Source organism: Ovis aries, chromosome 13, assembly GCF_016772045.2.
Source record: "Ovis aries strain OAR_USU_Benz2616 breed Rambouillet chromosome 13, ARS-UI_Ramb_v3.0, whole genome shotgun sequence".
Lineage (NCBI taxonomy): Eukaryota > Metazoa > Chordata > Mammalia > Artiodactyla > Bovidae > Ovis > Ovis aries.
The window spans coordinates 59,475,582-59,495,326 of NC_056066.1; the positions used below are offsets into that span (position 1 = coordinate 59,475,582).

Genomic DNA, 19,745 nt, shown 5'->3' on the forward strand with positions numbered 1-19,745 from the left:
GGAAATGATGCCATCTAGTCCAGAGGAAAAGCCGGGGTGAAACTCATCAGGATGAGCTAAAAGCAGTAAGAAAGGAGGAAAATCTTTCATGGAACTGAAATCAACCTGCATGCAGCCACTCGTCCCAAACCCTCCATTCACATAAATAAAATCCAAATGGCATGTCCGTCACTTTGGGGTTTATAAGGCCAGCAGAGTGACCAACCCAGATCCAGCATCGTGTTCTTTTCAAAGGCAGATTAGAAATTCAGGGTATGGGCCTAGGAATCTCACTCCACAAAACACTGAAAGGCCTGGGCCTGGGGGGCTGCAGGGGCCACAAGATCAGCAATGGCATCAGCTGGAAGGGGACAGAAGGGAAGGAAGGGCTGCCCAGCAGCGCACAGCTTGGCAATGGAGGTGGGGTGACAGCGGGCACCTGCAGGGGCTCAGAGCCCCCACAGGTGCGGAGAAGACTGTCCACTCCTCCTGCCTCGGGGTGGAGGGCTCACCCTAGGGTAATCCTGCTCACTGACGCTGAGCCCTGGGAGGAAGGGTGAGTTTGGAAGAAGGGACTGGGCGTGATCAGCTGGGCTGGGCCCACTCCTCCTTGGAGCTGGCAGGACACCAGAGCTGTGGCTTCCCAGCCCTGTCTCGGTCTCAGGTGGGCTGTGGGATGTTATATTTGAACTGGGTCTTAAAGGATAAATTTGCCGAGGAAGTGAGATGGGGGGAAAGGGCGTCTTGGAAGTGGGGATACAGGGTATGAAAGCACAGCGTGTAAATCCATCTTTGAGGAGCAGGCAGGCTACTGCGGGAATGAGAGCATCCCTGTTCGCAGCATGTGTGGAGGGCGACAATACAGTAAGCAGAGAATGGCCAAGTTGCTGCATGAGTCGTGGGTGGAGAGGCTGGGGAGCTGAGGTGCAGGCACATCCAAAGCAGGGCATCCTGCCCAAACCACACAGGGCAGGTGGCCTGCTCTGAGCCACAGGGCAGTCCTGGAAAGGCAGCAGGGAAATGAGCTGTCTGCTCCCTGAGGACATCAGAGCAAAGGGCCAAGCAGACCCAGGGCATCACTGAGAAGAAAATGGGAAATAGAAATCCTGGCTCTTGCAGACAAGGAGGCCCACAGAATGCCGCCTGTGACCTCCTCAAGTTCCAAACCACAACAAATACAGACTGAATGGGCTACTTGGCAGAGCTCTGGTCAAGAAAGATGTGGTCTGTCTTACTTATTTTATATATATGTGTGTGTGTGTGTGTGTGTGTGTGTGTGTGTGTGTGTATAATAGACACATTCACAGAGGGAGAAAGATTAGCAGCTGCCAAGGATGGGGTTCTTGGGGGAGAAATGGGGGCATGATTGCTACTGGGAACAGGGTTTCTTTCTGGAATGATGAAAACATTCTAGAATTAGATACTCTTGATGGTTGCACCATTCTGTGAACGTACTAAAAAACCACTGAATTGTTTACTTTAGATAAGTGAATTGTATAGTATGTGAATTATATCTCAATAAAATTGTCATATTAAAAAAAGAAAAGATGAAGGAAGGAGTCGTCATGGTGCCCTGATCCCCCAGTGCCCTGCACAGCACCTTGTCCAGCTCACAGTTAGCTGTGTATCTGAATCCATACAGTTTGGAGAAGATGGGTAGGTGATGCAAAGGTCAGAGGGCAGCCCTGAGGTTTCCATCATAAAGATGAAGCTGCCAGCCTGGAAAGGTGAAGGCTGGGAGGGTCAGGACTGGCCCTCAGGTCTGGAGAATGAGCTCAGACAGGCTCACAGGGTCTCTAGGAGACCCCTGGGCTGGGTGGGCGCTCAGAGAAAGGTTCCTCGCAATGGATGAGGAAGAAGGCACCTGGGCCTGAACAGTGGGTCAGGAGCCCCTGGTGACCCCCTGGGAGGAGGCCAAGGAGGGTTAACAGGTTGTTTCTCCTCCCACCCTGCTCTCCCCCGTGCCCCCCTCCGCGATGGGCAGGTCAGCTGAGAAGAATGCCCTGGGCTCCTACTCCCCAGGTAGAAAGAAGCCAGGGCACGAGAAGTTGCCAAAAGGGGCTGCCAGGCTCCGACCGAGAGAGCACTGCCTTGGAGTGAGAGGGGAGGCGAGGAGGCCAGGGAAACTTCTTTCAGTCTGGCTCTAAGCAGCCACCTGAACCTTCAAGGAGTAGCTGAGGGAGGGAAGGGACGGGTGGGGTTTTGCGGGAGAGAGGAGCCCCCAGCCACTCCTTCCTCCCAGAGATGCCGCGGGCCCTGGCCTCCCACTCACCGGTCCTGGAGCCGGTCCTGCGTGTCCTTCAGCCGGGCCTTCAGGTGCCGGATGCACACCTCCTTCTGCTGCAGGGGCGTCAAGTACTGCTCCGGGGTTGGGGGCTTGATTCCATGGTTGTCACTGCACAGCGTGTACTTCATGGAGCGCCTGCCAGGGGGCGCTCGTCAGCGGGGAGCGAGGAAGGGGCCTGGCCATGCGCTGTGCCAGGAGCGAGGGAGCCCCGCCTACCCATCCCTGTGCCCCGCCCACTCACCCTGGAGCCCCGCCCACTCACCCTGGAGCCCCGCCCACCCATCCTGGTGCCCAGCTCCCGCCGGGTGCCCGGCCCCCCATTCCTGCCTCCAGCGCCTTGCAGGCCAGGCCTTCCCCTGTGCCCCTGTGGGCACGAGAACACCCGGCCCTTCTGGAAGGTGGGTTTATTAAGGTTCTTCTGAGGGAAGAGCATAGCCTCGAGGTGGGGAGGTCAGGGCTTCTCTAGCTCGGGGTGGGGAGATACGTCACAGAGCATGTGGCAAGCTTGGTACCACCCAGGGCAATGCCATCTCTGTCAACCCCATCCCAGCGCTGCAGCCCATGGTTCAGTCTCCTATCCCACAAAACAAAGCTGAGGCAGGGAGAAGCCTCCCTCTCCATGTAATTATCCCGGGCCCTGCCTGGTGGGCAAGGACTTATCTGTTGTATATGTGAGTGACTCGGTGTGGAAATCTAATCACTGTACCGCAAGAACCATATGAGCTGGCTCTGTGTCGTCATCATCACCATCGCCTAAACATTCATTCTGTGTAAGGCAGGTACCGAAGTGGTAGCCTGTCTCCCTGGCACAAGGTGGGTGATAGTTAATATAAAATTAATAGTGTGTAAGTTTTCTTACTGTTCTACAACTGTGCTTTCAGAGGATCCCATTACCCTACAAGTAAGTATGCCTTTCTCTTGTAATTGGAGAAACTGCATATCAGCCTGTCATCACTGTAAGTGGTTTTTAGAAAAATGTAACAACGTTTCTCATACCATATTATGAATATGACTGTAATACTGTATGCCATAAAATTTTTATAACGATTCATTCGTTAGATAGACTAGGCTACCGTGAAGCAATCTTATTGCTGCTTCTTTGTTATCAATGTGTATTATTATCAATACATGCATCATTATACCTTAAGTAAATGAATTTCATTTTCACATGATCTTAAATACAGTGCTGTAAACATATTTTCTTGTGCTTATGATTTTCTTAAATTTTGTTTTCTCTAGTTTACTGTATTGTAAGCATATTGTTGATAGTGCATATAACACACCAAATATGTGCCAATCAACTGATTATGTTATAAAGGCTTCTGCTCAACAGTAGGCAGTGATGTTTTGGGGCAGCCAAATGTTATATGTAGATTTTCAACTGCACAAGGGGTCAGTGCCCCAACCCCCTTGTTGGACCAGGGTCAACTATTCTAGGATTCCAGCTCATGAACACATTCACACAAATGCAGGTGGATCCTTCCCATCTGCACATGCCCACTCACGTTCTAGAGGCACATGGGAGCCCAGATGTGCATCGACTGTTTGTAACATCGACTGTTCATAGCTGTACCCTGAGGTGGAGGCAGGCTGGACATGCACCACTCCCAGCAGCCACACTCCCCTGCATGGGGTGGTGCAGACGTGCATGTGTGGTGAGCACACCCAGGTCCCACCAGTGCCAAGGAGGAGGAATTCCCACCCAGAGGAGGCGGGAGGGCCAAGGTTTTCATCCAGGGGTGGGGAGCACCCCAATCCCACCAGCAGACCATGGCCTAGCCTCCTCAACTCACAGATTCCTGCCTTCTCCCCAACAGAACTCCCATTTTGCGTAGGTGGCCCTGCACTCAGAACCACTAACTCTCCCTGAAGCCAGTCAGTCACATCTGGCACCCACCAGCACAGTGTAGACAGAATTTACTGGGGAAAGTGTCCTGTCTCAGAAAACATGAGCCTGGCATAGAGGGGAGGGAGGGTTGACCTTTTGCCTTCTTCTTCCCTGGGAGTGGACCTGATGCCTGAAGGTGTCAGAGCCAGCTGTACACCAAGGATGGTGGAGGTGGGGTCCTCGACACTTTAGGGGGTCGCCCACCTCTGGCCCCTTGTTCTGAAAGCATCACCCCTAGTTTGTCTCAGCCACTGTCTTTGGTTACGTGCAGCGGAGTATGATCATATCCGTCTTACAGATGGGAAACTGAAGCTCAGAGAGAAAGGACCTGCTCAAGGTCACACGCCAGGGACTGTGTTGGAGTTGGGTATGGTTAGAACACCCACACCCCCCAGGCCCCAAGGCATTCAGGTTCCCGCTGGCTGGGAGGCAGGAGGGAGGGGCTGGTTACCTGGGCGTGGGGCTGCTGTCACTGCCCTTGCAGGAGCCTGAGTTGCTGCTGCTACTGAGAGAAGAGGTGCCGTAGGCATCCCGCACACTCACGGGTGGAGAGGTGCGCCTGGAGGCAGGGAGAAGAGGCAGGTGCTCGTTCTGGCTGGTGGGCAGCTGCGGACACTGGGCGAACACCGCCAGGCCGCTGCGGCCCAGAGGGCCCCCACTTTGGGGTCACCACCGGGGAGAGAAGCAGAGGGGAGGGTGGGGGGACAGAACAGACAGTGCAAATGAAGATGGAAAACCAGGATGCAGGTCCTCCTGGCTCCCCAGGACAGAGGCGGAGGCTGCGCAGGGCTGTGGGCCACGGGTGGGGCCCAGCTACCCCTAGCGAGGGTCGTCAACGTCCAGGGTCCCCCAAGCCCAGAGGGAAAGGGCCCTGCGTGAATTGAGATGGAGGTGGAGACCAACGGGCAGGCAGGCGTAGGGGCAGGAGGAGGGGCATATGTGGAGTCTGGGTGAGCCCAGGTGGAAGGCTACATGCTGTCTTTGTGAGGATGGAACAACAATATTAATGATGGGAAGGATCCAGTGGTTTAAGTCTTCAGAGAACCTTTCTATCCATGGTGTCATCTGAGCCCTTAAATAGTTCCTGAGGCAAGGGTCAGCAAGCCCATTTTAAAGATGGGAAAAATGGGGGCAATGACTTGCTTCAAGACAAGTAGGTGGTGGACTGGAGGCAGAGACCCCCTCCCCCAACTTTCAGAGGCCAAGGATCTGGGCAAGGGGGAGACTCACCTGCGGGATCCACCAGAGGCCCGTCTACTGCCTGGCAGGGACATGGCCATGAGGCTGCGGGTCCGGGTGAGGGGCGGGATGGGCGGTGTCCCCGGGGCTGAGGAGAGAGGGCGGGTTGGGGGGGCCGTGGGGAGGGCCGGGCCCGGCCACGTCATCCTCTCGCTGGGGCCGCTGCCCGGCATGGCTTCTCTCACCCTTCAGCAGGACACCCGGGACCAGGTGAGGGGCTGGCAGCCCAGGCTCTGCCCACGACTGCCTCCACCAGTGAATTTAGCAGGCTCCCACCACCCAACTTAAAATCACGATCGTCAGAGCCTCAGGATGGCCAGAAATCATCAGTCCAGCCCCGTGTCCTCAGTTGAGTGGATGGTGCCCCAGAAGAGCGAAGGCCTCCTGCCAGGTCACACTGACACTGGGGTAGGGCCTCCTGGTTGGCTCAACCCAGCACTGAGTCTGGCTGTGAGCCAGGGTCCCTGGACCCCTGACTCTCAGACCCCCACCCCTGTGCTGGTCAATCCACCCTCCTCCTTGGAGGGGACTGCAGGCTGGAGGACTCCTGGAGCATCACCAGGAAACCCAGATTAGGCTGGGCTAGTCTTGACGTCCTTCCCAGGGTGCCTGTTGGTGCGAGGCTTGGGGCTTCCCGTCTACAGGGGAGACAAGACAGACCAACACACCAGCATACATGTAGAAAGACGTATGGATACACATGAACGTGAAAAGGTACCGCATCCCTGCCATTCCAAGGCGTGCCGCACAGGACTCAGTGAACATGCTCAGGGGGCCTGTCCACAATGCAGAACATGCAGCCCTTGCCCGCCCCACCTCCACTGCCCACATGCTACACACAGGTATGCCTGTGCCCATCCATGCAAATGCGCATGCTCATTTTGGGATGCACGAGGAACTCAGGGCACAGGCTCAAAGCAAATGAGGAAGGAGACAGATGGGAGAAGAAGATACCCACCCCCCGCCCCGCCCGACACCTGTTCAGAGCATCACTGTAGGCTGGACCCAGTAGGAAGGGACCATGCCTGTGGAGATCCATCCTCGGCCCTCTTGATAAGTGGGTAGGGAGATTCAGATCTGGGCTCCTGCCCGAGGATCCCTAGGGCCCTTTCCTGGGTAGGGGCTTGGGTTCCGAGGGCAGCTCTACAGAGGTTTAAGGGAGGGAGAGGCCCCATGCTGGGCTGGTGTTGGCTGTTGTGGGAGGAGGCCTGCGCTGGGCTTCAGCCCAGAGCTCCTGAAGGCCAGGGCAGGGAATGGGCCTGGACTCTTTGCAGCCAACATGCTAGTTCTGTGCCAGCTCCAGAGACCCTAGTCCCCTCCTTCCACACTCAGAGCAGGGACTAAGGGCAGTCGCCTGGATTACAGGACTCGGCCGAGGACACCGTGCACTGGACCTTCCTCCATGCTGGGAGAGAAGCAGTTGCCAAGCCCTGCTCCACGCCAAGTCCCCGTGCTAACCACGTTACGTACATTACCCCATCGACTCCTCCCAACAATCCTATGAGGAAGTGCTGTGATTAGTCCCTTTGCAGATGAGGAATCTGAGAGGGAAGGGACTGCCTGAGTCCCTGCCCCAGTGTGGCAGGGCCAACACCTGAGCCAGGCCAACACCAGATGCTGAGAGGCTGGATCATGAAGCCCAGATGCCCTGCCCAGGGCACCACCCCTTCCCACATCAGGGCCTCTGAGGATCCCGGCCGCCCTGGCCAGTGGCGAGGCTGCCTCCTGAGCAGACAAAGGTGCTGCTGAGGTGGCCTGTTTCCTGGCTGGGACACAGACACGGTCTGTTCCCTGGAGGCCTGGACACAGCCAGCATTGTCTGCCCAGAGGTGTCAGGTGCCAGGTACAGGAGCCGCCGGCACCCTACCTGTTATCTGAGCTGCTCGACCTGGCTTGGCAATGCATCCCACCCACCATGCCTCAGCCACCCAGGCAGGGCCTCCTGGAACTGCAGGGCTGGCCCTCAGAGGAGGAACCGTGGGACAGGGGCTGGGGGGACAAGGGTGCTCCTCCATACTTGCCAGGAAGGCCACCAATGTCTTAGCACCTCCTAGGCACAGGAGGGCCTCAACCAGGAGCATGGGGGAGGGGCTGATTGTCCTTACTCATGGGTGGACAAGGGCTTCAGGGATCCTGTCTTTTTTTTTTTTAATTGGAGGATAAAGGCTTTACAATATTGGGTTGGTTTTTGCCATATAGCAAAGTGACTCAGCTATATGCACACATATATCGCCTCCCTTTTGAGCTTCCCTCCCCCCCTCCACCCCTCATTTTACCCCTCTAGATTGTCACAGAGCACAGAGCTGAGCTCCTTGTGCTATACAGCAGCTTCCCACTAGCTAGCTGTCTTATGGGAATGTATGTACGTCAGTGCTATGCTCCAGTTCATCTCCCCCTTGATCATCTGTCATTGACTGAGCTCTTCCGTCTGCTACCGGGTGACCATGCTGAGTGCTATTACGTGCCTTGGCCCATTATTCCAAATACAAATCATTCGAGGCAGGATCTATTATCACATTTGGGTCCAAGGTCACACAGCTGCATGTCCAATAGACCCTGGCCTCTAGCCCCAGTCAGCCTGGCTTCACCAGCCATTCTCCCATCATCACTTCTGGCTTTTGGGAGGATGCTGTGCCTTCAGGAGGACCTTCAGCAGAGGCAGGACTCAGAGCTGAGGCCAGGCCTCACTCTTCCACGCTAACTCTGGTGAGCGTTGCTAAGGAGCTCACAAAGCCTGGGTGGAGCTCTAGGCTCCAGTCCTGGGAGGCAGGCACCAGGCCTGCTTTGCCTTGGAGCTACGTGTGGCCTTGTACAATGAGGGCTTTGTCTCCATTCCTACCTTGCTTGGCAACCAATCCCACACCTCCCTCTTCTCTTGCTCCCTCTTCCTTCCTCTCTGGCCTGGGGAAGGAGGGGGGAAGGGGAAGGCATTTGTACCTGGATGGAGCCCGACAGTCTCCTGGGAGGCCAAAGACAGCCATTCATCCGGGACAGAGGTGGAAGTGGCATTTCCCCTGCTGGGATGAGACCTTGCAGGCTGGAGTCCCTCTGGGAGGGCAGAAGATACCCAGGCCCAAAGGGAGTCACCTCCCCAGGATCTAGCCCAGAAGTGTTGGGAGCACCCTGTGCTCTCTCAGGTCCTCCCTCCCCTCTGAGCCCCAGAGAGGAGGTAAGTTGCCAAGGCATTTGTTGCCATGCCAACTGCTTGGCCTGGAGTCCTGCAGGCCTATCCCCAGGTGGCCACTGGAATGGAAGGTGGAAAGGAAACCCCTAAATGTGGGGAACTGGGCTGACAGTCGCCCATCACCTCCACCTCAAGGTAAGCCCAGCCCCATTTTCCCATCCTGCCCACACCTTGGCAACCCCTTTCATCAGTCCCTCACACACCCAACAATGGGAGCTTGGGAGATGGAAAGAGTCGGAAATAGTCTAAGAGATCTGGGCTCAAATCCCAGCTCTGTTATCCTCTAGCTGCCTGCCTTGGGCAAGTCATGCCACTTCTCTGAGCCTCAGCTTCATCATCTGTAAGTATAACAGAAAGCTCCTCATATGGTTACTGTGAGGATGAGATGGGATAATTCATGCATGGGGGCTTAGCCCAGTGCCCGCCATACAATGAACACACAAAAATGGGAAATGCCAAGATTTGGGTAGTAGGTAACTGCAGTGCAATGTGAGCTTTGAAAGAGAAACATTCAAGGCATAATAGTGGCCTCAGGAAGGTCAGGGAAAGTCTTCCAAAGGAAATTTACACTGGGCCTTAAGGGGTTAACAGGGGTTCACCAGGCAGAGAAAGTGCATGGGAGGGCTGGAGAAGCCTGGGCAAAGGCAGTGAGTAGTTCAACAGAATAGCGTGGCTGCTTGGGGAAACTAGGGGACCTAGTGGAGGCAGGGAGGGGCACAGCGGGAGTGAGGCTGCAGAAGGAGGTGGGGCCAGACCACACAGTGCCACGAAAACCAGAATCTTGTCCTATGGGCAACAGGGAGCCATGGAAGGGCCTTAAAATGGGGATGGACATGATCAGATCTGCATTTTAGAAAGTCCTGCATAGGGGACCTTTGTGGACCATAGCTGGAAAGGAAGAAGAATTGAGGCAGAGAGACCGGTTAGGAGGTTATCAAAAAATTAGAAGGGTCTGGTTCAGGCATGGGCTTCCCAGGTGGCGCTAGTGGTAAAGAACCTGCCTATCAATGCAGGAGACAAGAGATGTGGGTTCAGTTTTTGAGTTGGGAAGACCCCTGGAGGAAGGCAAGGCAACCCACTCCGGTATTCTTGCCTGGAGAATCCAATGGACAGAGGATCCTGGTGGGTTATAGTCCATAGGGTCACAAAGAGTCAGACACAATTTAGCGTGAATGCAAGCAGGGCAGCCCAGGAACAATGGAGAAAAGGGCATGGGGTCTCCTGGAAATTCATCAGAGGCCCCCAGTTAAGTAAAACTTAGGGCATAACTCATTTTTTTTTTCTTTTTAGGTAAGAATTGGATTTATTTAGAGAGAAACACACTCCATAGACAGAGTGTAGGCCATCTCAGAAGGAGAGAACAGCCTAGGGCAAAACTCTTGACCATGGCATTCAAGGCCCTCTCGTCTCTACCCTGTCCAGCCAGCTCTCAGCTGCTTGCTGACCCCCGAGGAAAGCCCTGTTTGTTGCTCCCATGTCTTTGCAAAGGCTGTTTGCCGAGCCATTTGCTTTGTCCTCATGCATACACTGCACTTTGTGTTAGGGTCTGCCCTGCAGGCCTTTCCTCCTGGGACTCCACCGGTCACTTACTCTCTTGACCACTTAGCATGCCATGGCTTAGGTTGAAACTCAGGGGACACCACCCTCCGGGGAACTTCATAAAAATAAACACAATCAACACACAACTGTTAGTAACACAATGGGTTAAACAGGCACATATGATAGACCAAGTGGTTGGATTAGATGGTCTCCAAGACAGTTTTGGATCCAACATTCTCTGATTCTAGGGCTGTGAATGAAATGATGGAGTCCTAATTGACGCTTTCTTCCCTTTCAATGACTAGAACCCCTGGGTTTCAGTTTCTCCATCTGTAAAATTAGGAAGCTGCATTCTTCAAAGCGAGACATGATGGCATTTTACTCAATCAGTGAGTCACGGGGGAGAAACCAGGCACTTGGGTTAATCTAATATGCTAGCTAAGTGAAAGCCCCTGTATGTACCATAAATTATCCTCACCTCCCTCCAAAGAATTAGCCATCAATAAAAGAAGAAAGCTATCCAAAAATCCAAGGGAACAGAACAATCTGTGTCTGATGACTCAAGCCTCTCACAGCTGTGGAAAGCAAAGCAATGCAACCTACAGACCAGAACTTGGGCAAAATCCTCTCTCTGCCAAGACTACACCAGAAGGCAGAACATTCCACCTGTCAAGCTGCAGAGTGCCTGGTGCTCCTAGAACGCTAATGCAGAGAGAAGCAGCAGGTGGAAGACGGGCCTGGGAGTGTTCCAGCCACCCTCTCTGGATCTCCAGGTTAGTGCTCTGAGAGCTGCTTATGGCTGAGGGGTTTGGTAAACATCCCCTGGCTTCAAAATCTCATCACCCACTATGCTTTTCCACACTGTCAGCAAAAGCCAGGACCTTTCCTCCTGGACACAGAAAGGGAGGCGGTGGCAGTACATCTCCTGCTTGCTCCTTGTTTCCTACACAGGCTGCCCGCAGAGCTGGAGCCACAGATGCAGCCACTGGACTCCTTCTCACTGTGGCTACCCCAGCACAGCGCAGGGCAGACCCACAATCTGGCCACACGCTGCGAAGGCTCTCAAGGCAACCAGGATGGGAGTGAGGGCGGAGGCATCTGCTATGCTGGTAGTCTCTGGTGGTTACACTGAGATCCCAGAGCTTGGAGGGCATGGAGCCCAGTGGTCTTCAAAGCACCCAGAGAACTGGCCCCTGGGACTGCCAGGGGCTGTGGGCTCAGGCCTCTTTCCCCATTTCACCTGGAGAGGCCCCTCTTGTATCTGTTCTACCTATGGAAGGTCCAAAGTAAGACTACATTTTTGGGTTTTGCAGGTTAAACATCTATGCAATGTATATTTTGCATGATGAGATACTCCTTCATATCCACTAGGATGGCTCTAATAAAAAACACAGATAATAATAAACAGGGGGTGAGGATGCAGAGAAATTGAAACCCTTGGGTGTTGCTGGTGGGAATGTAAAACAGTATGGTATAGCTGCTGTGGAAAACAGGCTGGCAGTTCTTCAAGAAGTAAAACATTGAATTACCAAATGACCTAGCAATTCCACTGGTGGGTATTTACCCCAAAGAGTAGAAGATAGATGTTCAAACAAAAACTTACACAGGAGTGTCCATAGCAACACTGTTCACAACAGCCAGAAAGAGGAAATGACTCAAATCAATGGACAAAAAGTATGGTTTATACATATGGTGGAATATCATTTAATCAGAAGAAGGAGTGAAGTATTAATATATGCAACAACATGGATGAACCTTGACAGTGTTATGCTAAATGAAAGAAGCCAGACACCAAAAGCCACATACTGGATTTCATTTGTATGAAGTGTCCGGAACAGGCAAATCATAGAGATAGAGAGCAGATTAGTGGTTGCCAAGGGCTGGGGGGAAGGAGGAATAGGGAATGACTGCTAGTTGGCATGGAATTGATGAAAATGTTTTAGAATTAGAAAGTGGTGACAGATATACAACTTCATGACTATGCTAAATCCTCCGTATCATACATTTAAAAGTGTGGATTTTATGTTATGTAAGCTATATATCACGGAGAAGGCAATGGCACCCCACTCCAGTACTCTTGCCTGGAGAATCCCATGGACGGAGGAGCCTGGTTGGCTACAGTCCACAGGGTCGCTAAGAATTAGACACGACTGAGTGACTTCACTTTCATGCACTGGAGAAGGAAATGGCAACCCACTCCAGTGTTCTTGCCTGGAGAATCCCAGGGACAGAGGAGACTATTGGGCTGCCGTATATGGGGTCGCACAGAGTTGGACACGACTGATGAGACACAGCAGCAGCAGCTATATATCAATAAAAAATAAATATAATCTATATAATATTTATTTCAAATGAACTGGTATAAAATGACAGGCATGGTCCAAGAAGGGGAAGGGACCAGAAGCAGACCTCCTGTTCTACCTGACTTCAGGCTGCTGGGCCCAGGGCAGCCGCTGCCCTGGTGCCCCTGAAAGCCTGGAGGAGACAGGCGACTGAGGCTGACCTTTTGAAGGTTTGGAATATCCCCAACTCCATCTGATTCTCACAAATTTCCTGTGGAGGGAGGCCAGGTGGAGACTGATCCATGGACACCTGGGAAATCTGAAGCTGTAGAGCTTTTGAGATCATTCAAGGTCACACTTGGACGTCTAGGTCTCAAGCGCCTGCATTTATACTGCATCATGAAGGTCTCATAGTGCAAGAGATCTGGGACATGTATTGTTATGCTGCACGAAAAAGCAAAATTCTACTTTCCTGAGAGATCCTAAAATACTGTGGTGGAGATGTGGGGTTACATCCCCAAATCCTGTGCTCCTCATGCTTCCATAAAAAGAGGACATTGCAGGTGGAGAATAGGGAAGCCTCATACACTCTTGGTGACAGTGTAAAATGAGGCAGCCTCTGAGGAAAACAGTGTGGAAGTTCCTTAAAAAACTGAAAATAGAACTACCATATGATCTAGCAATTCCATTCCTGGGTATATATCCAGAAAAACCAGTAACTTGAAAAAACGTATGCACCCTAATGTTCAATAGCAGCACCATTTACAATAGCCAAGACATGAAAACAAGACAAGTGCCCATCAGCAGAAAATTAGATTAAGAAGGTATATGTGTATATATATGCACACACATAAAACGAATATTACTCGGCTGTAAAAAGAATGAATATTGCCATTTGCAACAGTGTGGATGGACCTAGAGAATATTATGCTTAGTGAATGTCAGACATAGAAGGACAAATATGTGATATCACTGATGTCTGCAATCTAAATACTAATACACATGAATCTATATACAAAACAGAAATATACTCACAGATATAGAAAACAGACTTGGAGTTACCGAAGGGCAGAGATAAAGGGAAGTGACAGATTGGAGGATGGGGTTAACAGACACAAACTACTGTATATAAAATAAATAAGTAACAAGGATATACTGAAAAGCAGTGATCCCCAACCTTTTCGTCACCAGAGACCAGTTTCATGGAAGACAATTTTTCCATGGACCAGTGTGGGGAGATGGTTTTCAGGACGATTCAAGCTCATTACATTTACTGTGTACTTTGTTTCTTTTATTATTAAATCAGCTCTGCCCCAGATTAGATCTGAGGCATTAGATCCTAGAGGCTGGGAACCCCTGCTGTCAAGCACAGGGAATTATACCCATTATCCTGTAATAACCTAGAATGGAATATAATTTGAAAAAATACTGAATCATTAAGCTGTATACCTGAAACTAACGCAGTAGTATAAATCAACTGTATTTTAAAGATGATAAAATAATACACTTCCTGAGACAAAAAAGTGGGACATCACAGAAACAGGAGGTTAGCAGAGCAAGAATGATTATTCAAAAAGAAATTCTTCATATGTCTTCTCCCTAACCAGCATAAGTCTTTCCACGTCCCTCCGAGAATTAGCCGTGTGGGCAAAGAAGCCCTCATTGAGAGGACCGTTGTGTTCAACTCTTCAAACAGCTATTGGCTGCACCCTGCTCTCTAGACCAAGTGCTATGTGAGCCCAGCACTGAGACCCTCAGTTCCCTAAGCCATATCACAGGGTCACTGTGACCTTGGGCCCTTGACATGTCTGAATCTCAGCTGCCACACGGGTTCAGTGGGAGCCACCCTCCTGACCTTGCCTGTCTCTTTAGGATCCAACCAAGGCAACGAATGCAGCAATGGAGGAGGTGCTTAGACAAACAGAAGACAGAATATTTCTTGCCATTGCTATGAATATCACTACCTTGAAGAGATCTTCTCTCCTTTTTCAGAGGTATTATTCTTTGCTTTATGTCAAGTCCCACAGGCACAGGGGGTGACTCTTGAAATTGCTGGCACCCTCTGCCAGGCCAACTGCCCTGGGCTGGCTCTCCAGGGTAATGCCTGCCAGGTCTCCTATATGGGGAGGGGCAGCAGGGGGCAACACTGGTTTCTATCCCTCCACCATCCAGTGTGCCAAGGCTGCCCCTCTGCAGACAGCCATGGGGAGGCCTGAGGGACAGAGGGGCCCTGGTGCAAGCCCCAGCTGGGCAGATGCCTGGCAAGTGGCTCCTGGCAGATGGAGGCCCTCCAGTGACCTTGGACACAGCATATGCTTCCCTGGGCTTCCTGGCTGATAGAGCTGTCAAGCCATCTCCTGGCTCCTTTCCCCCTGCCTCCTCTGCCTGAGGTTCCAGCTCTAAAGCCTCACAGGATGGGACCTCTGACTCCATGGATTCTCTCTTTTTCTTTTCAGGTCTCTGCCTTGGTTCTCAGGATCCTTGAGTCAGTGTCCACGCCTCTCCTAAGTTTAACCCAAGTACCTCCAGGGGCTAACATCCTCACAGAATTCTAGAATCCTGAGTAGACTTTGTCACAACCCCTCGTTTTACAGAGAGACACTGAAACCCAGGAAGAGCATGCAATTTGTTTAAAGTTACCCAGCAAATAGGGGATAGAGTTTGGGCTGAGAGTTCATCTCCTGGCTCCAGTGACAAAGCTTCTGCACTGCGGCCTCCACCCCCACCCCCATTTAAATCCAGGCAGAAGTTTGAATCCAAGCAGAATCCCACACCCACATTTGAATCCAGGCAGAAGCATCCTAAAAGATGATGTTGTTAAAATGCTGCACTCAATATGCCAGCAAATTTGGAAAACTCAGCAGTGGCCATAGGACTGGAAAAGGTCAGTTTTCATTCCAAACCCAAAGAAAGGCAGTGCCAAATAATGCTCAAACTATTGCACAATTGAACTCGTCTCACACGCTAGCAAAAGTAATGCTCAAAATTCTCCAAGCCAGCCTTCAACAGTACATGAACCGTGAACTTCCAGATGTTCAAGCTGGATTTAGAAAAGGCCAAGGAATCAGAGATCAAATTGCCAACATCTGCTGGATCATCGAAAAAGCAAGAAAGTTCCAGAAAAACAGCTATTTCTGCTTTATTGACTATGCCAAAGCCTTTGACTGTGTGGATCACAACAAACTATGGAACATTCTTCAAGAGATGGGAATACCAGAGCACCTTATTTTCCTCCTGAGAAATCTGTATGCAGGTCAAGAAGCAACAGTTAGAGCTGGACATGGAACAACAGTTTGGTTCCAAATTGGGAAAGGCTGTATATTGTCTGTATATTGTCACCCTGCTTATTTAACTTATATGCAGAGTACATCATGTGAAATGCTGGGCTAGATGAAACACAAGCTGGAATCAAATTGCCAGGAGAAATATCAATAACCTCAGATATGCAGATGACACCACCTTTATGGCAGAAAGCGAAGAAGAACTACAGAGCTTCTTGATGAAAATGAAAGAGGAGGGTGAAAAAGTTGGCTTAAAACTCAACATTCAGAAAACTAAGATCATGGCATCTGGTCCCATCACTTCATGGCAAATAGATGGGGAAACAATGGAAACAGTGACAGACTTTATTTTCTTGGGCTCCACAATTCTGAGGATGGTGATTGCAGCCCTGAAATTAAAGGACACTTGCTCCTTGGAAGAAAAGCTATGACCAGCCTAGACAGCATATTGAAAAGCAGAGATATTACTTTGCCAACAAAGGTCCGTCTAGTCAAAGTTATGGTTTTTCCAGTAGTCATATATGGATATGAGAGTATAAAGAAAGCTGAGCACCGAAGAACTGATGCTTTTGAACTGTGGTGTTCGAGAAGATTTTTGAGAGACTCTTGGACTGCAAGGAGATCAAACTAGTTAATCCTAAAGAAAATCAGTCCTGAATATTCATTGGAAGGACTGATGCTGAAGCTGAAACTCCAATACTTTGGCCACCTGATGCAAAGAAGTGACTCATTGGAAAAGACCCTGATGCTTGGAAAAATTGAAGGCAGGAAGAGAAGGGGACGACAGAGGAGATGGTTGGAGGGCATCACCGACTCAATGGACATGAGTTTGAGCAAGCTCCAGGAGTTGGTGATGGACAGGGAGGCCTGGCATGCTGCAGTCCATGGGGTTGCAAAGAGTTGGACATGACTGAGTGGCTGAACTGAGAAGTTTGATAAAATAAGAACAAAAGCTAGCTTTTTGAGTAAAGAAGTCATGGAAGGAAAGCCGAGGGTAAGACAGAAATCTCACCAACTTTAAGGCAGCTCACAAATGACACAGTAAAATATACACTGAAACTGAGGCCTGTGGAAGAAGGGAATACCCCAGCCTGACCACACATACAAACGTGTCGGCAATAATGAGGTTCAGGGTCCACTCTGAGCTTTCTGTCCACCAAAGCAAAAAGAGAAATTATGCCCAGTTTTCTTGTTCTTATAGTTAGGGGAGAGTGGGAAGCAAACTAATTCTTCAGCATAAATAAAGAGCTCCCTAAAATGATTGCTAAAAGAAACATTGCATGGGATTTGCTGTAGGGATAGAGGACTCCCCATTGTGAACCTAGGTGAACGAAGGTCCCAAGGTAAAGGAAAGACAGCTCTCTCAGAGCTCACCCAAGTTGCCCTGTGTGTTCTACGCTCTGCTGACATGAGATTGAAAGACCCATGGAACACAAAGACTAAAGGCTAAAAGGATGTACAGATATGATCTGATCTGCCCAGGACCACAGCCCCTTTCCATGGAGATAGCCCCACCCAACCTGAGATGAGAGAGCTTCTGTCTTTCCGTGTAGCCAAACCAGGGAACAACAGAAGCTCACACTGTGTCTTGCGTTTTTTCTCCCACCCTCTCTCCTGGCATTTCATGACAACCTGTCCAACGGCCATATTTTCTAAAACATAAAACCAACGACTTGCCAGAGGCCAGGATGTGAGGTGCAGGGCCAGGGGACAGGAGACTGAAGGTGGGCCAGCTGATTCCAATTGCACCAACCACTCTGGGCATGTTGCTTCTGTTGGAAGCCAAGTCTCATCTATCTTCCGGAGGCTCCTGGGGGCTTGGAGACACAGGCCCGGTTCACCCAACCATTTCTTGGCCCGGGGGCCATGCCAATCCTACATCAGCATCCTTCCCCTCTCCTCCCAGGCCCTCTTTCTTTCTCCAGCTGCCAGCTTCCCTGCCATCCTCGGCAGCTGACTCCTACCCAGCTGATTTCCAATGGCACGTCCATTCTCAAGCTGAATTCTCTTACCTTCACCAAGATCCAAGGCTTTTGACAGAGCCCAACATAGCTCACACTTTCTGAAAGAGGGTGGGTAATTGTAAACCCCTGTTCCTTAAAAACTTCCTACTCTGGAGAAGCTGTGTGTGTGTGTGTGTGTGTGTGTGTGTGTGTGTGTGTTAGTTGCTCAGTAGTGTCCGACTCTTTTGCGATCCTAGGGACTGTAGCTCGCCAGGCTCTTCTGTCCTTGGAATTCTCCAGGCAAGAATACTGGAGTAGGTTGCCATTTCCTTCTCCAGGGGATCTTCCCGACCCAGGGATGGAAGGCACATCTCTTACGTCTACTGTATTGTCAGGCGGACTCTTTACCATCTGAGCCACCTAGAATTCTTTTTTCCAAATTGATGAACCCTTGGGATTCTTCAATGAGTATTGGCTTCCAGGCAGCCAATATCTTTTGACTCAAATTGGAACACAGTTCTAGGTCTCTGGCATTGCAGGCAGATTCTCTACTGTCTGAGCCACCAGGGAAGCCCCAGAGAAGCTGCTCTACCCCTTAATTTAGCTAAAGCGAGCATTTACAAATGTTTTTAAGGGGAGATTCTGCAAACATCTACATCTATATTAAAATCCCTTTGTCTCAGAATGAGCTTTTCCCCTTTGCTAAGAGACTAATTAAACAGAAAGACATGACTTTGGGCTCAGATAATAAGTCTGGATCTGAATTCCAAACTGAACCATCCACTATCTTCATGACAGTGAGAATCCCACTTTATTTCTCTAAACCTCAGTCTCCTTATCTGTATAATGGAGCTAATTACAGTTGTGCACGAGTACAGTCACGATTAGCAATTATATGTGTGTAATTAGCTATTATATATGTGAAATGCCTAGCGAAGAAAGCACTTCATATGCAATATTTATTTATTCTCTAAACAGTCTTATTCTTGGGCTTCCCTGGTGGTCCAGTGGTTAAAAATCTGCTTTGCAATGCAGAGGACACATGTTCAACCCCTGATCCAGGAAGATCCCACAGGCCGGGGAGCAACTAAGCCTGTGTGCTGCAACTACTGAGCTGGTGCTCTGGACCCCACGAGTTGCAACTACTGAGCCCATGAGCAACACTAAAGCCTGTGCCCTGAACAAGAGAAACCACTGCAGTGGGAAGTCCATGCACCATGACAAAGAGTAGCCCCCACTCTTGGCAACTAGAGAAAGCCCAGGGGCAGCAACAAAGATCCACCACAGCCAAAAATACAATGAATAAATCTTAAGAAGTCTTATTCTTAATGTTATTCATGTGTGTTACATTTTTACCCCGCCTTAAAAACTTCCTCTGAAATATCATCACGGTTTGCGTTTCAGGGGGCCCTCTGTTTCTCCCCTTGCTTTCTTTCCTCTGTAGTCCTCAGCCACGGCTCAAATATTTACATATTTCGTTTATTGTCTCTAGAACACAAGCTCCAGGAAGGTAAGACTATTTGCCCACTTTGTTCTTAATATAGTTCCCAGCACCTAAATTAGCGCCTGGCACCCTGCATGCCCTCAAATATTTTCTGAATGAATTAGTGGTTCTGCATTCACTTGGATTGATGGCACTACCCAGGTAAAAGCAGGCTTCTGAGCAAGTCAAAATGGGGCAAAAAAAGTTGAGCCGTACTTAGTCTGTTTCTTTAGTCCTTTTCACACATGGTGTCCTATTTAGGTGGGCTTATCTCTCCTGCTAGATTTTTAAGCCTGGGTGTTTTTAAAAAATTTTATTTATTTTTTAATTGAAGAACAATTGCTTTGTAAGCCAGGGTTTTATCTATCTTCATATCTGTAGCATCTAGCAGCGCCTTGAGTGCAAACTCTTAAAACCTATACCTTACAGGAAGGCATGAAAGCAGCACAGTGGGAAAGCTGCTGTTTAACCAGTCTCTTAGGCGGCACTGTCCTGCATGCGCCACATTTATCCTGTCCATTCTTCCTTATACTACAGGGTATTCTCTCTTGTACCACCGAGGAAGCTCAGGCTCCAGAAATCAGCGAACTTGCATGAGGGCAGATGGCAAGTAGGTGGTAATGCTGACAGTAGAACTCAA

The 19,745-nt window shown here is 50.3% G+C and overlaps 1 protein-coding gene across 3 annotated transcripts in view; it reads right to left on the reverse strand.

Moving 5' to 3' along the window:
- SNPH (syntaphilin) overlaps positions 1-19,745 on the reverse strand; it is a 44,644-nt gene that overhangs the window by 5,927 nt on the left and 18,972 nt on the right. Inside the window, exons 3-5 of one of the 3 annotated variants that reach the window (XM_042229944.2) lie at positions 5,385-5,481; positions 4,606-4,713; positions 2,252-2,401 (exon numbers count right to left, since the gene is read on the reverse strand). In XM_042229944.2, the coding sequence (XP_042085878.1) occupies positions 2,252-2,401; positions 4,606-4,713; positions 5,385-5,434 (308 nt within the window). In that variant the 5' untranslated portion in view covers positions 5,435-5,481. Of the gene's footprint in view, positions 1-2,251; positions 2,402-4,605; positions 4,813-5,384; positions 6,032-19,745 lie in introns of all 3 variants that reach the window. The other 2 variants (XM_060396982.1, XM_027977030.3) reach the window with 2 other exon arrangements.